The sequence below is a fragment of the Sorghum bicolor genome, chromosome 2 (genome assembly GCF_000003195.3).
Source record: "Sorghum bicolor cultivar BTx623 chromosome 2, Sorghum_bicolor_NCBIv3, whole genome shotgun sequence".
Classification (NCBI taxonomy): Eukaryota; Viridiplantae; Streptophyta; class Magnoliopsida; order Poales; family Poaceae; genus Sorghum; species Sorghum bicolor.
Genome location: NC_012871.2, coordinates 11,427,666 through 11,445,672, shown reverse-complemented (window position 1 = coordinate 11,445,672; position 18,007 = coordinate 11,427,666). Strand labels below are relative to the sequence as shown.

Below are 18,007 nucleotides of genomic sequence, written 5' to 3'. Positions count from 1 at the left end.
GGTAGACCAGCTGCGGTCGGAAGTCGGGGACCGGGACTCCTGGAAGGTCAACTGTTGTAAGATCTGGAAAGGAGTATCCCCGGTCCTGGACCTGATCAGTCCCGAGCTCCCGGAGAGCCAGCCCCGCGCGCCGAAGTTGACCCCAGTCGAGAAGGCGCAACGGGCGTGGGACTGGCTCCAGCAGTTCGTGAAGGACGCCGGGGAGTTTGCTGGCGCGCATGTCCTTAGCATGGTGCGCGCCCATTACCCCCTGGTCGACTTGACCAGGCTGGAGAAGGGGTACCCCAAGGAGGTCGGCCCGCGGGAGGCGGACGAGCTTCGGGGTGGTCTGCTGGATTTGTCGTCGACGGTGATCGGCGACATCAATCTGTGCGGAACGGCCACTCCCCCAGACCAGCCGGGTTCAGATAGGTCGGCCAGGGAGCTGTCAGGCGCGTCCATTGCGGGAGATGGGCGGTCGACGCCTGCGGTCTCGACCAGCCAGGCGTCGGTGGCCCCGACCCCTTCGTCCGGGCAGCAGGGCCAGGCGGGTGATCAGCCCGAGCAGCTAGGCCAATAGAGTAGTCTGTAGGAATAAACCAGTGTCTGCCCGTCAGGGTATTTATTGTAAAATTTGTATGTAAAGTTTGTAATAAAGTTTGCTTTTAGTCATGACTGTCGTTTTGAGCGCTGTATAATTATCTGAGTGACGTGTCACCGTATTCGACTTTGTAGTCGCTAAAAGCTTCCGTTGCAGAAGTTTTGCCGAGTTCTGCGTGCAACAAAGTATAGGCAAATAATAAAAATTTTTATTATTGATAATTATAAGATACTTACAAAGGAAAGTTATTAAAACTTTATTAATAAAATCATCGCAGTTTGTCTATGTGCCAAGAGTTGGGCACGCGTGTTCCATCTGGGTATGCCAATCTGTAGGACGTGGGTCGTGTGACCTCGGTGACCACGAAGGGTCCTTCCCAGGGAGTGGATAGCTTGTGCATTCCCTCCTGGCTTGTTCTCCACCTAAGTACCAGATCGCCGACCACGAAAGAACGGTCCTTGACGTTCCTGTTGTGGTATCGCCTGACTGCCGTGAGATATTTTGCTGTTCGGAGACAAGAATTCAAACGCTTTTCCTCCATGCAGTTGATTTCGAGTTCTCTGGCGTTGTCGACCGTCGCCTGGTCGTAGTGTTCGATCCTAGGGGATCCGAAGGTTATGTCAGACGGCAGGACTGCCTCGGAGCCATACACCATGAAGTAGGAAGACGCTCCTGTGTTTCGACTGGTCTGGGTTTGGAGGCCCCAGACCACTACCGGCAACTCTTTCATCCATCGACCGGGTGCTCTGTCGTTCTCGGTGTACAGCCTCTTCTTTAGGGCATCAATGATCATTCTGTTAGCACGTTCAACTTGACCATTGGCCCGTGGATGAGCCACTGACACGTATTTTATGACTATGCCCCTGTCATCGCAGAAGTCCCAAAATGTGGTGCCAGTAAACTGAGTACCCAAGTCGGTGATTATGCTGTTCGGGATGCCGAATCTGTGTATGATTTGATTGAGGAACTCCACAGCCTTCTCGGAGGTTGCTTTGACCAGAGGCATGTATTCGATCCACTTGGAGAACTTATCGATTAACACGAAAACAAACTTGAAGTTGCCCGGGGCTGGTTTAAATGGCCCGATCATGTCAAGCCCCCAGCAAGCAAAGGGCCAGGACGACGGGATGGTTTGAATTTCGTGAGTAGGTACGTGGGTCCTCTTAGCGAAAAACTGACATCCTTCGCAGTGTCGAACCAATTTTTCTGCGTCGTTGATCGCGGTTGGCCAATAAAAACCTGCCCGGAAGGCTTTTCCGACCAACGTTCTGGAAGCAGCGTGATTGCCGCAAGATCCAGCATGTATGTCTTCTAGGAGCTTGATACCATCATCTTGGGGTATGCACTTGAGCAGTAGTTCGGAGCTTGCGTTTTTTCTCATGAGTTTACCGTCGACCAGGATGTAGTTTTTTGATCGTCGAATGAGGCGCTCATTCTCTGTTCCTGAAGGCCTGTCCCGTCCGATATATATTTGATGAACGGGGTACGCCAATCACGACTACCGGTTGTCGGAGTGGCATCGTCTATGAGCATTGCCTCGGTGGGTTGCTTGTCGACCAGGGTGGAGCCTACGCTTGGCTCGTGAATGTCCTGGACGAAAATACCCCGCGGGATCTGGGCCCGAGATGACCCTAACTTCGACAACACATCTGCTGCTTGGTTCTTATCCCGGACCACGTGGATGTACTCTATGCCGTAGAAGTTGGTTTCCCATTTGCGAATTTCTTTGCAGTAGAGATCCATCTTCTCGTGGGTTGCGTCCCACTCCTTGGAGCTAGTTGATAACCAAAGCGGAGTCGCCATAGACATAGAGGCGCTTGACTCCCAGCTCAACGGCTAGTCTTATGCCATGCAGGCATGCTTCGTATTCGGCGACATTGTTTGACGCCGGAAAAAGGATCCTAAGCACGTAACGCAGTTTGTCCTTGTTGGGTGACACGAACAGTATCCCAGCGCCGGCACCGTTGATGTTCAAGGACCCGTCAAAGAACATTGACCAGTGGTCGGAGACATCGGGAACGGGAGGCTCGTTGAGATCCGTCCATTCAGCAATGAAATCGACCAGGGCCTGAGACTTGACTGTGGTGCGACTCTGGAATTCCAGGGAAAATGGGCATAATTCCATCACCCATTTCACGATTCTGCCGTTGGCGTCTTTATTGCGCAGAATGTCCCCGAGAGGGAAACTGGTTGTTACCAAGACTCGATGGCCGTCAAAGTAGTGCTTCAGCTTTCTTGATGTTATTAGAATGGCGTATATAAGCTTGTGTATTTGTGGGTACCTGGCCTTGGACTCATTTAAGACCTCACTTATGAAGTAAACGGGTCTCTGGACCTTATAAGCATGACCTGGTTCATCTCGCTCGACCACTATTGCTGTAGAAACAACCCTGTCGGTTGCAGCAATGTAAAGAAGTAGGTCTTCATTGGGCTGGGGCGCTGTAAGGACAGGTGGTGAAGTGAGGAAGGTCTTAAGCTGATTGAATGCGGCGTCAGCTTCCTCTGTCCAAGAAAATTTTTCCGATGCTTTCAATAGTTTGAAGAAAGGGAGGCCTTTTTCTCCTAGCCTTGAGATGAAGCGACTGAGGGCGGCCATACATCCGGTAAGCTTCTGAATATCCTTGACGTTCTTGGGTGGTCGCATGTCGAGTACTGCTTTTACTTTTGAAGGGTTTGGTCGTATGCCATCACGACTGACAACATTGCCGAGCAGTAGACCGGAAGGAACGCCGAAAATGCACTTCTTGGGGTTGAGCTTCCACTTATACCTATTAAGCGCCTTGAAAGTTTGGTCTAAGTTGTCGATTAGGGTGCTCGCGTCCCTTGTTTTTACGACCACGTCGTCTACATAAGCCTCGACGAGGTCATCACGAATCTCGTCGTGGAGGCATTGCTGGATGGCCCGTTGATAAGTGGCTCCGGCGTTTTTGAGTCCGAATGACATGGTCGTGTAGCAGTATGTGCCGAAAGGAGTAATGAAAGATGTTTTGATCTGATCTTCTTCTTTTAGCGAAATCTGGTGATAACCAGAGTAGCAATCTAGAAAAGAGAGGAGTTCGCATCCGGCCGTTGAGTCGACCACCTCGTCGATGCGAGGGAGACCAAAAGGATCTTTAGGACAGTGTTTATTGAGATCAGTGTAATCAACGCACATTCTCCATTCATTATTCTTTTTGCGTACAAGAACCGGATTGGCGAGCCAATCGGGGTGATACACTTCTTTTATGAATCCGGCTGCTAGAAGCCGTGTTATTTCTGTCCTAATAGCCTCCTTTTTGTCATGAGCGAACCGTCGCAGCTTTTGCTTGATTGGTCTTGCGGTCTTCGAGACATTTAAGGAGTGCTCGATCAGGTTTCGTGGGACGCCGGGCATGTCTGCGGGTTTCCATGCGAAAACGCTCACGTTGTCCCTTAGAAACCTGACGAGCGCGTCTTCCTATTTTGGATCCAGATTGGCCCCGATGAGGGCCGTCTTCTCGGGGCTGCCGTCGACCAGTTGTACTTCTTTGTACTCTTTGGATTTTGAATTCTTCCTGGCTGTCTCCTGCTCGGGTAATCGTAGCTGGTCGGGAGGCAGCTGTGCGGCCTGAGTTGCTGTTTCTGCCATGCGGATTGAGAGGTTGATTGCTTCGGTGATCTTGAAGCTCTCCTCTTCGCAGGTATACGCAGTGTAGACATTGCCTCTGACGGTTAGGACACCCTTCTCCGTAGGCATCTTAAGGACCAAGTATGAGTAGTGCGGGACTGCCATGAACTTTGTCAGCGATGGCCGGCCCAGTATAGCGTGATAGGTCCCGTCGAAGTCCGCGACCACGAAGTTGATGAACTCCGTCCGAAAGTGGTCGGGTGTGCCGAATTGGACAGGCAATGTTATCTGTCCGAGGGGCACTGAACTCTGTCCTGGCAAAACCCCCCAGAATTGGGCATCGTAAGGTTTTAGTTGCGCAGGAGATATCTTGAGAGCAGGCAGGCTGTTGCGGAAGAGGATGTCAATGGAGCTTGCCCCATCAACGAGCACGCGCTCGAATCTGATGCTGTTGATGCAAGGGTCCAGAATCAGAGGGAAACGACCTGGCTCTGGGATAGCGGCCCACTGGTCCTTCCTGCTGAATGAGATCTCCCTGTGCGACCACGGGGGAAATTTTGGGTCTGCAATCAGCCCGTCGGTGCTGTCTATGTTGAGGCAGGCTCTCTTTAACAGCTTTCTTTCTCGCTTAGATTCGATGGAGACCTTGCCCCCAAAGATGGAGTGGACCACGTCAGTGGGGCTGACGTATTGGTGTCGGGGGTCCCTATCTTGGTCCTCATCCTCATCTTCGTGGTCGTGCCCGTCTCGCTTGTTGTTTTTCTTGGCGGAGTCATCTTGGGTGGCCCGCCGTGTATAGATGCTTTTGAGGACGCGACACTCTTCCATGGTATGATTAGACTTTGGATGTAGTTGGCACGGTCCCTTCAACGTTTTGTTGTAGTCTTCTTGGTAGTCCCGTCGTCCATTGGGACGCTTGACCGTATTTACTTCGTGGTCGTAGTCGCGAGGGCGCTTTCCTCTGAAATCGTCGCGGTTGTCGCGCCGCCGATCCCAACCTTCTCTGTGGTCACGGTTGTCGAGGCGGCGGTGGTTCCTGTTGTCGTAGCGACCACGACCGTCATCTCGCCGGGGAGGCTGGTCGGGACCTCTCGCATCGTCTCGGATTAGTTTTTCTGCGTCGTCGGCATCGGCGTAATTTTTGGCCGTGGCGAGGAGCTCTGCCACCGTTGTTGGACGTTTACGCAACAGCTTGTTCCTCAGCGCTTTGTGGAAACGCAGGCCCTTGATGAAGGCAGAGATGGCCTCGTCGTGGGAAATCTTCGGGATCTTAAGGCGCATATCCGAGAATCGTCGGATGTAATCGCGCAGAGGTTTGTTCTTCCTATCCCTTATCCTTTCAAGGTCATACTTGTTTCCAGGCTGCTCGCATGTGGCAATGAAGTTGTCAATGAAAGCCTGGCGTAGCTCTTCCCAGGAGTCGAAGGAGTCCTCGGGCAAGCCAAGAAGCCACTGATGACCGGCCTGGTCGAGGACTACGGGGAAGTAGTTGGCCATGACGTGCTCATCTCCCGCTGCTGATCGGACGGCGATTTCATAGAGAGTGATCCAGTTCTCTAGATTTTCCTTGCCATCGTATTTTTTAAGTTTTTCGAGCTTGAAATTGCGGGGCCACACGACCTGGCGGAGGTGTGAGGAGAATTGTCTTAGGCCCGGGGGGCCGTGTGTTGCATCGTACTCAATACGGCGCAGGTTTTCGTGGACTGCTCTCTCTGTGGCACGCCTGTTGATGCGGTCCCGGGCATCTTTGGGAGGGATGTTGTGCCGGAGATCCCTGTGTTGGTTTACTTCTTGATCTCGTCTGCGGTTCTGCTCACGGTGACCGTCAGTGTCCCGACCACCATCGTCGCGCCGTGAATCTTTTCGATGGTTGTCGGGGGAGCGGCTATGGCGACGCCTGCTGGGAGGTGGTGAGGTCCGGCTACGATTAGTCTTGTCGGAGGTGGCTTCTATGTAAGAGACGTCCTGGACTCTCTTGAGCAGAGTGGCTGTCTGTCCCATTGCGGCGATCAGGTGTGCTCGGATGCTGGTCCGGACTCCTTGGCACTCAGGGGTATCAGGGAGCCGATCTAGATTGGCCATGGCGACAGCCACGTTGGCGCTTGGCGTCTTGTAGACTGGCTGGTCCCCGACCATGTCAAAAGCGTCGTTGAGATTATGCGGTGGAATTTGTTGTTGCTCGTCCGCACGTCGTCGGGCGTGATCGGCGTTGCGCTGCTCGCGGAGTTGCCTCTGCTCGTCCGTTTCTCCATCGACGACCGGTTCGTCGGCGCTGATGTTGAAGACAATATCTCCTCGCCGAGGGGGGAATACCGGGAAACGAGGGAAACCCGGAGGGTGCGAGGGCAAATCCAGGTCGTAGTCCTCGTCTTCGGTGTTTATAACTTTGGTGGGGACGGAACCGGTGCTCGAGTTGGTGCTGGAAGCCTGGCCGTCCCGTAGTTCTTGTACTGTCACCATGTTGACGTAGTGACGACCGTTCCTTTTTGGCGACCAACCCGCTTTGCTGAAAACGGATTGGATGTGCCGCGAGTAGAGAGAGACCGAGTTGTTCAGGCCGCAAGGATAGTCTCCCTTCTTGAGCTTGACGGATCATCCTGAGGGAGTTGAGGTTATCGTCAGAGACGTTCCCAGCCGTTCGTGTGTAACGACACGAGTTGACCGACGGGATTTGAAAAAATCCGTTGGAGCAGCTTGATCAGGCTGACGTAGGATTCCGTCCACTAGTTGGGAGGCTTCAAGTAGCTTGGAATCAGCGCGATCGAGTGCTTGGAGAAGGTCTGAGCAGTCGATCTTCTTTCCCTTGTAGAGCGGGAGCGGTGGTCGGGCGCTCGGTGCCGCCACGCGAGTGGTCGGAGACGGCGTGATCTCAGATCGGATCTGAGTTTCTTTCGAAACCGTGGTCGTGAGGCCGCCGCTGCACGTCGTCCACGTGATCTGGCCGACGGTGAACGTGAGGCCTTCAGGCACGGTCGCGGAAGCTGGGATCGTAACCATCTTGTTCGCCGGAGAAGTTGCACGCACACCCCCTACCTGGCGTGCCACTGTCGACGAAAGCTAGTTGGCAGTCTACCTTGGGGTATACCCATGGTAGTAGTTTATCGGTAGACGGTGCGCAAACTACGAACTCGATGGTGACGCAAGACACGGACAAGCTTTTTATCCAGGTTCGGCCGCCGAGTTGGCGTAATACCTACGTCCTGTGTCTGGTTATATTGAATTGTGTTGAGAGAATATCCCGTCCTAGGGGGGTCCCTTGCCCCTCCTTATATAGTCCGGAGGGCAGGGTTACAGATCTGGAAACTAATCCTAGTCGGTTACAATTGCCATGGATAATTCGATATCAATTCCTATTCTAACCGACTATAATCCTACTTGATCTCCACATCTTGTTTCCTTACGCGAAACTCCAGGCTGTCGGATCAAGCCTTGAACTCGTCTCGTAATGGGCCAAGCCTCCTGACCCAAGTCTAGCCGTAAGGGTATAGGGGTTTATACCCCCACACATATGCTTAATAATATTGTCCTAGCAAGCAACGATGCATATACTAGATAGTAAACAATGTATCAATTTACCACATGCATAGTACAATGACAAACATAATTAACTTTCAATATGGGCATACCTTATCTCAGGATCAAGAAGACATTGACCAAAAGTGATGACATTCCTTTCCATCATCTTCTTGAGTCAAAATATCACTAATGATCTTCTCTTTGGTAGCAGTATATAATTTGAGTGAAGCTCTCCTCGATGCATGAAGAACCGATGTTGACAGATATTCCTTGATCTTACTTGTTGCTCTTTTCGTAGGTAAATTCAGATTCATCTCTCAACCAAAGTATGGGGGTAAAAGGAATAATCTTCCCGGACAAGCTCAAAATCAATCTCCTCAAGTAGCTCACCTTCCCTAGGAACTTCTTCTACAAATCCTTTTTGCATGTAGGTACTTGAACCTTCTTGAATGTTCTTTGCATGGATGAATAAAACCCCCTTCCAAACAATGATTCATTTTGATGTGGTCATATATCATAAAGTTGAAATGATAGGTTGCCTAGGTTAGCTAGCAAGTCTAGGACACCATCCTTGGTCACCGGATCAAGAGATGAACAACAACATAAGGGTAGAGAGGTTGAAGGACAAAAGGATATTAAATATAAATTGGACAGTTGGATGTTGTAGGGAGTAGCAATGATCTTGTCCTGTTGGAAGAATCAATGTGGTACTATTTTTATGTCGATTTATGGATTTTTCCTTAGAAAGGGCCAAAAGTAGCATGGGCCACAGGTGTATCTTAATTCTTGGCATGTACATATACCTAACACCTTATGCTTGTTACCTACAACATTGAAATCAATATTTTAGTTATTCAATTCTTTTGATAATCTAAGATCTATCGGTTTGATAAAGCAACAGAGATTAATAGCTAGCCTACATCTTCGCATCAACCAAAGTTTACAAAATCTTAATTGGGCATTCAGAGATCCACCCTACCTTCAAATGGCTTTGGAAAAGTCAGTGCCAACGCAAGCATAGGGTCTTCTTTTGGCTGTTGATAAAGGACAGGTTGAGCACCAAAAATAGTTTGAGAAGGCATCACAACGAACCTGATAGGCTACTGAAGAGTTTTCTTCAAAGGAACTAAGACTACTTCAGTTCAGAATCAAGACACAAGACAATAAGATCAATTCTCATCATGGATACAAAATCTGGAGCAAGTAGTTGCCTAAAGTTGATTTTCTTTTTTTTCTTTCTTTGTTTCCTATGCTTATTGCCTATGTATCCCTCTTTCCTTTTTGTTTGCTTCTGATACCTTTTATATTTTAAATAAATTTAGTGTAGGGGCTTAGGCCCCTCCAGATCCCTCAAAAAAATGTTAATAACCTCATGGAGAGCTTCATTAATTAGTTCATAGCTTTCCAAACATATTGTCCATTCCACTCATTAGAAAAAAATAGAGTTTACACATTTATTGATGTCTCTTCCAGATAAGTTCTTGTACGTGGTTTTCAGCAGTTGCAATTTTAGCCTCAACACCCGTTAAAGTGGAATTTGTGATTTACAAATGTCTTTGACAAGAAAATCAACTTGTAGTGGCTCCCGATACATCCTTTTTCATCCAGTGAGGTGGATAATGTACAAGGTGCTAACTAATTTATTTATTTACATTATAATAATATGTTGGCATATAAAGAACATGTAAATTTTAAGTTATGAAAACAAAACTTTTATGAATAAAACTAGAAGCTTGCCCTGCACATTTCTACGAGAATTGCCGAGTAATGGATTACATGACATGACAAGAATAGAATAATAAAACATTTGTGTATGTCTTGCTGACATGGACACTACAATTACATGTGCTATTGGATTATAATTTGAAGTGATAGTGTTGCTGAGGTGTGGACAGCTTGCATTTTGAGATATATAGCTAGTGATGTTTAGGATTATAAGAGAGATAGATTTGTAGATAAGAGAAACTTGGACATTGTAAATCTGGAACAGCTTGGACATAGACGCAACATGCTAAGGAGAAGTATGTTGCATTGCCGGCCTGAAAATAAGGAGCAAGAAGTCATGGATATCAGCATAATTGTCCGGTTCATTTGAAGGCAAGTCTAGCAAGTTAATTACAATGAACCGACAAACCACAAGGGCCACAAACTTCCATGGTTTTGTTGTGTTTTCTCCTTAATCCTATAGTTTAGTTTACATATACATTTATGTACATGTTGTTTCATACAAAAATAGGATAAATCATTGGACTACATTTTAATTTTAATAATGTTTGTTATTAGGTGAAGTTAGCTCTTGCTTGTATTAATACATGTGAACAGAGATATCTATAACACCGTAGAATTATATTTGCTAAATTCTGGCCATGGATTAGCTAGATAGTAAAATTGCTAATTATAATTTCCTTTCACAGTTCTTATTCATTGTGTTATCTCAATTTGTCATAAGTAAGCTAAGAGTATTGCATTTTTTAGGTACAGCCCTAGCACATATCTAAACAGAGGATGTTACCGATCACAACCATAAACATGTGTCACGCAAGTACATGACTACTAGTAACTTAAAATAGTTTAAACATCTTCGATAGAATAAACCACAGTACAGGTATTCCAACAAGTTTTTCGCAAACCATGTTTACGCAATCCAGTTCCCAACAAGAGTACGCAAATCAACGAAAACAGTCCAAACCTCTCAGTCGACATGCATACAATGTCTACAAACGCAGAGCCTAAAACAACATGCTGTTTGTGTTTCCAAGCCATCAGCATCCCTGCACCTCCACCGCCTCTCTCTACAAACTATCTTCAGCAACCACCAGCATTGTTCACACTGTCCTGAGTACATTCCCCTGCGACCGCTGCTCGCAACATGACCGCCATGAGTTTTACATGCCTGCCTCATCGCCCTTGCTGTTCTGTTGTCCCACGCCAACTCTGGTTGTCGTCCTTTTATTAGGACCATCAGTGCCAATGTCAGTGTCACCCTTGCGTTTCTGGTCAGGCTGCTGCCCTTCTTCTTTGATTCCAACCACAATTTCGCCACAAGCATCATCATCCATATCAGCTGGGTTATCCTCATGATCCTCAGCATTGTCTCCCTCTTCGACATCAAAGCTACAACCAGCCTCATCCATCTCCATACCGCCGCCATCATTTTCCTCTTGTTCATCATCATGGAATTCCTCAGCCATGTCACCACCACCATATGGTATGTCCTTGGTGGTGTTACCTTCTTCGAGTTTCAGTTGCAGAGACTCAATCACATTCATTATGTCTCGGTTGATCTGAAAGTAAAAATAAATATCACCAAGCGTATATATGTTAGGGACTCTACAAGCTTGATCTATCACACTTAATTTGACTGACATATCTTTCAATAGATTGCACCTGTGGATCCACTAGGAAGTCACTGATGTCAATTCTACAGGATGGGCATCTCTTCACGATCTTCTGAGCCCTAAGGGTACGACCGCCACCGCTTCTTTCTCTCACGGAGGACTGCTTATCATATGCCCCCAGCAAACAAGTCTTGCAGAAGTTGTCACCACAGGGAGCAGAGAGTGGTTCTGTCATCACTTTGCAGCAGATAGAACAACTAAATTCTGCAGGAGAAGACAACAAAAAAAATTTATTATTGTACAACACTCAGCATGAAGTACTTTGAATTCAATCAAGCTACAAACACAATCTAGCAAAATTTGTGCTGCAAAAAAAATGAATCGAAGAGAAGAGAAGATAACCTTTCAGAAGTCTTTTAGTGTTAGACCTTGCTCTTCTCTGGACTTGTTTGCCAGCATTCTTTATCCTTGTTGGCTGCGGTTCATCACGCATCCATTTCCAGCAGCGTTCTCTCTCCTGTAGCAGTGAATATAAACTAGTCAAATAACAGTTTAGTCATACTGCAAAAAGCTAGGAACAAATGATCTGTCACATACATCGTAGCCCCATGAAGGTTGCTCATCTCTCTCATATATATCAGTTGCATTTTCTAACTCCGGAATGTCGGGCAATGGCCTTGGACGATCACCATGATCATCACTAGCAACCAAAGCCTATTGTGTCAGCCAGGACTGTGTATAGTTTTTTCTCTCTCTAAAAGTTATGGTAAGTCTAATAGTCAAAGAAAAAAGGTGAGTCTTTTGTCAAACCTGGTCCAAGGTGCTGGTTCATTGTCACAGCGTACAAAGAGATACCTGCAGACTTTGAACTTCCCCTATGGGAAAGGCAGAAGCACAATTAAAACTTTTTCATAAGCCTATTTCATTTGTTAGCTGGTAATAAGCAGCTGGAAGGTACCAGAAACATGGAGTTTCTTTTCTTTTCAAAAAGTGACACTGTTATGTCCATTAGAACCATTCAATGCATACAGCCTTACGAAAGCATGGATCCACATTACACGTGAGAATCAAGTTACCTGAATACCAATCTTCCTCCAACATTTCTCAATTCTGTAAATTCCATCATACCTCACGCCCAATTTAGGAGCGTACAAAGAGTGTTTCACTTTATGCGACCTATCAAGAGAATGTAATAATGAGACAAAAGTTCAAAGATAGCAACAGATAGCAAAGTATCTCAATATTAAACAGTTCATAACACCTAGAAATGGCCCTATAATCACGTGCATCATAGACCACGCAGTATCACCTACTTGAACATTATTGTAGTTTCAAGCATATGCATATGCATGCCCAAAGAAAATAAACATACGTACCGCACAACCCGAACAGGGTGACCCGACAAGCAGCTTTGTCGAAGAGCCTCGTTCATGTTCCTAAATGTTTGATCGAATCCTTGCTCTTTATTTGTTCTCTTGTTTCCACTTAGATCCCTCCCGCCACTGGATTAGTATAAATTGTTATTTTATGCACATTTTAATATAGTGAAATATATATGTGACTAGACAAAACAAAACAGTAGAAGAGGGTTTGTAGTAAAATTATCAAACCTTCCAGTATAAAGAAACCAATCCCCATGATCTTCGTCATCTTCATAGCCTCCAGATAGGGCGACTGACTGAGCACCCTTTCCGCTCTGCCCAGCAATTCCAGCTATATGAGGGAAATGAGCACCCCATTGTCTGCATTCCAATCTATCTGCCCATGTTTCTCCAACTTTGACGCCAATTTCCCTCATGGGGTCATGTTTGGGAAGGATCGGTCCAAAATGATCGGGTTCAGTTGTCACAAAAATCTTGCCACTTGAAGCATTTGCTTTTCCAGGTCGCTTGGCCCTTTTAGTTGTATATGCCCTGTCGGGCTTATCAACATTCTGTATATAATGGCGATGTGAATCTACTAAGCCAGTTGAATTAGTTGTCTTTGGCATCCTGGCCTTACGGATGACTTCATCCATTTTAGAGTTAATTCTAGGTTGTTGCACCATTTTGGACGGGATCGGTTGACGACATTTTGCACATGCCCTTTTTCCCTTACGTGTCCATCCGTTGAAGCACTTCAGGCAAAAATTGTGCCCACATGGTGTCTGCAAAACAGAAGATGTATTACTGTTACGAAATGAATGTTTAATGGATGACTGTAAACAATAGAAACACAAAGAAACAACATACATGTTTGAACAAAAGGTCAAACATGTCATTGAGAAAAAATCATGGCTGCAATTTCTGAACACAACTTTAAATAAAGACCAGTTGAAATAAGACGTATTTCTAACCCAACATGCAACAAAAAAAACTTGACAATGCTATCTTTAGCAAAAATCCATATTATCTCATTTCCCCATGAACCGCTGAACTTCAACTTTGAGATCATGTCTTAAAGGTAAAAAAAACTCTAAGGGTTTGACACAATGTCAACATAATATAGAGTTTTCTACAAGGAGCAGTATAGAGTTGAGATGTTCTGTGGACTTATAGCATACACAGTCTATTGAACAATAAGGTGTGAATCACAGGTGGTTGCTTGATACAATCACAGATGTAAAATAAAAAAAAGGCTGAACCATTACTTATATATATATATATATATATAAAATAGAATTGGCAGAAAATTCTACTTATGTCCTTGTTGAAACTGCAAATACACAATATCTGTTATCGTGGTCTAGAGAAATTCTCTTCTCTCCAACTTATGAAGTAGGAGGTGTTTCTCGCTTCCTTCTCTCTGCATTTTACCACCCCCACCCCCCACCCCCTCTGCTACCAGCCCCACGACATTATTATAACACTCGCCAGCCCTCCATGTAAGGCCTTGTTTAGTTCATCCTGAAATTCAAAAAGTTTTCAAGATTCCCCGTCACATCGAATCTTGCGGCACATGCATGAAGCATTAAATATAGACGAAAACAAAAACTAATTACACAGTTTGTCTGTAAATCGCGAGATGAATCTTTTGATCCTAGTTAGTTTATGATTTGACAATATTTGTCAAATAAAAACGAAAGTATTACAGTAGCGAAATCCGAAATTTTTTCACGCCGCGGTAGTAGCCTCTGCAGCCCCTATCACTGTCAACTGGCCCTCCCCATCCCACCTAACCACCATCCCACTTTTCCACGCCGCAGCACCACCAGGCTCAAATCCTTGTTGAGTGCACATACAATGAACATTGATCATAGTCTAGTGCAATTCTCTCCTGCTTAAAAAGTAGGAGGCATTTGGCGCTCTCTCCTATGCATTTTGCTCCACTCCACTACTGCCCCCACCATGTTTCTATTGCTCAGCAGCCCTCCATCTAAAACAAAAAAGAAAAGAAAATAGCGCCACCCAGAGCTCCTCCGCATTGCTGCCCTACCCTGCCGTTGTGCACGGTCTGCCATGCCAAAGCACCGCCCTGCCGTCATGCCCACTCTCACACCATACATAGCCCCTCCCTGCTCTGCCCGGTCGGCACAACACCCTGCCATCCCAGCGCCCCTGGCACCCGGTCCCAACACCTCTTTATCCAACAGGATTAGCAAAATATCTAGGAACTTGGAAGGTCGTTGCTGGGGGTGAGTCACCCATCAAGTTGGTATAGTTTGGTTCAAGTACATTCTAATTAGTGTTAATTAGTGCTCTTCATTTGTAATATTGTAAATTTAGTATTTCTCCACTGCAAACTTGAATGATTAGATGGGCGACTGTCATAAGAAGAAGCTATAGCTGTGAAGGTCATAAAATTGTTGAAACATTTATGTGTCTAGACCTACATAATTTAAGAGCGTTGAGAAGCTACATTTAGAAGCAATTCATGCTTCAGAGTTTGTTGTTTATACTATAATAAGGCCAAGGCATTTGATGCCATCTTTGGCTGATTTTTGTTGATCCCGTTTCTTGTGAATGTCATGCCTTTGTTATGGTTGCTTCTCGCCATTCTTCTTTGGCACTTTGATTTAATCTTCATTCAGAAAAAAAAAAGTTTGATTCAATGCGCTAGCTTGGGTGTTCTATGGTATGCTAGTTGTTGTTCTTTCATTGTACTAATAAGATTTGAATGATTGGTAACCTTCACTTTATTTTTATCTACTAAAAGGAACAAAATTATTTTTAACCAACCAATCAATGATTGAACCTAGTTTATTTTGTTCTACTGAAAGAAAAACAACTCACCGATTATCTGAGCTTTTTGCTTAAAATGTTAGTCAAATTATCTGTGATCTCATGGGTACAAGGACGAAGCTAGATGATGGTCAGACAACAGGCTAGGCATACAATAAAAGTTTTTCGTGGACTCAATGACAACATATCAATTAATGACACATACAAAGAGTTACAGTACAGCAATATATTTACAATATCAGGGTGGACCACAAATATTCCTTTGAAACTTTATGGCAGAATTTTTTTAAAGTAACAAGGATCCATCCCAAGGCATGCTCAGAATGAGAAAATAAAAAATGTTTTCAGTCATCTTGTTAAGAGGCTAACAACAACAATGACAAAAAAAACGAAGTCTGAAAAAACATCAAACAATTAGATGACTATTAGGTGTGTGCCAGCAACTGATTTTCTGTTTCATGCTAATTTTTTTATATTTCAGCATTTGGATGCACAAAAAATGCATACAAGAAACGCCAGACTCAAAACATTATATAGATCCATCCCAAGGTGAAACATTTGGTACATGAAAAAAAAGAAAAAACAGGTTTTGTTTCTTAGGATGGCATCAATTTTATAAGTATCGCCAAGGGGCATTACATTAGAAACTAGGTCGGCACCAGTCATTAGTTCATAGCCTACGAGCCCAAAATGGCAAAGGATAAGGATGATGTCTGTACATAAGAGAGACCCCCGGCCCTAAAAGTAGCTAGCATTGCTGTATTCATAGAAAATCTGTGTTTGCAACCTACAGTGTTACAAATAAACAGACTTCAAATTCAAGTGCATCTAAGATTTCTAGGAGAAATACAATATTAATGAATAACATGCTAGCTACAAAAAAGGTAAAACAAACCCATGGCCTTTTGGTGCTGTAAACACAAACTTAAGCATTGTAGCAGAATGCAGAGAAAGAAAAAGGTCACGTCAAAACCCAGTTAGCATATAAAAAAACATGGTCATATGGAAAAGACAAAGATTATTAGGTATACATAAAAATCATGCCATTTTGTTGAAGCAGTACTAGAATCCAAGCAACATGGAGCAACACCAGAACACAAAGGTGACACTATTGTAAATGATATAGCATATAGCAAAGTGCTACAAAGAATGAGCTCCGCCCACAGGAATTGGTAAAACTATAAGCAAAGATATATTAGCAACTAGAAATCCTGGCATGGAATTACAACAAGAATTGGTAGAACTATATATAAGCAAAGATATGTTTGCGCAGCAGTAGAAACGTAAAAACAAAATTGGAAAAGACTGCAAGGTTGATAAACAGCCAATATAACTCGTTCAGTGGCTATCATCAAGCAGTGAAGCGCAATCGTTGATCTCAAAGTTGAAATATAAAAGAAGAAAAGCAGTTTTATTTGTGGCTGCATCGATCACGCTAAAGCTCATTCATTACGTGGGCCAAGATCATCACTGTACAGACTATGTATGTTGATAAATCATTAGTTCCTGACTCATATGGTGATGTCAAAACTGGCAAAGAAATGCATGACTACATAATACGTATGTAGCACCTAAAAATAGCATTCCATTGAATCTATGACTTATGACCATTGACAGTATCTCTGACTTTACACTAATGGAGGGAAATTTTGCACAGAGCCCGCCCAAGAGCTACTCAGAGAACTAGCTACAAAGTGGTAGTAAAATCACAATCGAAGAAGCATATATATAAACATGACTATCTTGAGGAAAGTAGGAATCCTGAATCTACCACAAGAGAATTGGTAGGACGACTATAGAAGCAAAAGAGATGTTAGGGACACAGGGCAACACCTAGCTAGCTACAGTATAGAAGAAATAAACCACAGAAACAAGAAACCTTGTGAAGAGGAACGCAGATCCGTGGATGCAAGAGATCAGACGAAGCAGACGGATCGGACTGGGAAAAACAAATCGCGAAAGCACATCTGGTAGTTCGAGAGAATGATAGATGAGCGGGAGACAGAGAGAGAGAAAGGATCGGAACTCACAGTGACAGGGCGATCCAGCAGCTCCAAGCAGAAGGCGCAGCTGAAGCTTTCGCCGAGGATGTTGAGGACGCCGTCCTCTGCGCTGTCGTCGACATCATCGGGTGCAGATCGGCCAGCGAGAAGGTTTTGCCGGCGTCGCGCCTTCTCTGCATTGGAGAGGGTGGTGTCGGCCTCGATCGCGCGGACGGCCGCGACGATGAGCTCGCCTCCTGTTGTCGCAGTCGCAGGGGCCGCCGCGCGGGCAGCTGCAGGTGCAGGGTCGACGACGACGACGGAGCAGCCGGGGCAGCTCCAGGTCGCGGCATCGGAGACCGCGGGGGGATTCGAGAGGCAAGGGGAGTGCCACAGGGTGACGCAGGTGGAGCAGCGTAGCAGTTCGTCCTCGGATTGCACGGCCACGCCGCAGACCATGCAGATGCCGGCGTCGTTGCAGGGAAGAAAGACAGCCATAGTGGTGGTGGTGGTGGTGGGTGGCGGCGGCGGCGGCGCGGCTGGGTCTGGGAATGGGGAATGGGGGATCGGCCGGTGGTTCGCTGTCTTAGGGTTTTGTGGGGAGCGGACTGCGGACGCTGAAACATGAGAAGCGTGAGGCCTGAGGAAGTGACGAAAGCGGAAGGTGGTGGAAAGCTACTTTCTGTTCGAATGTTGGCCTGGTTTGCCGCTGCCTGCTGCGGTCTCGACTCTCGAGTCTCGACCACGCCGCCGCTAGTTTCCACGCGAAACCATACATGGCACTCCCTGGTTATTTAGGACATGATTGTACATATATAATGAGTGATTAATTAGGATAATTTTTC

General features: G+C 45.8%; 1 protein-coding gene across 1 annotated transcript; it reads right to left on the bottom strand.

Annotated features, from left to right (window-relative positions):
* Positions 10,280 to 17,720, bottom strand: LOC8084588 (E3 ubiquitin-protein ligase ORTHRUS 2). The gene is made up of 9 exons (XM_002459630.2): positions 17,211 to 17,720; positions 12,631 to 13,166; positions 12,397 to 12,522; positions 12,097 to 12,196; positions 11,831 to 11,895; positions 11,618 to 11,720; positions 11,423 to 11,537; positions 11,070 to 11,284; positions 10,280 to 10,966 (listed from the first exon to the last, which is right to left on the bottom strand). Exons 1-9 carry the CDS (start codon positions 17,658 to 17,660, stop codon positions 10,568 to 10,570), a joined length of 2,109 nt encoding a protein of 702 aa, XP_002459675.2. The 5' UTR covers positions 17,661 to 17,720; the 3' UTR covers positions 10,280 to 10,567.

Coding starts and splice junctions, on each gene's coding strand:
- LOC8084588 (XM_002459630.2), bottom strand. CDS start 17,660: ATGGCTGTCTTTCTTCCCTGCAACGACGCCGGCATCTGCATGGTCTGC. Junction 12,523..12,630: donor TGGTTTCTTTATACTGGAAG/GTTTGATAATTT, acceptor ATACTAATCCAG/TGGCGGGAGGGATCTAAGTG. Junction 11,538..11,617: donor AACCTTCATGGGGCTACGAT/GTATGTGACAGA, acceptor TCACTGCTACAG/GAGAGAGAACGCTGCTGGAA.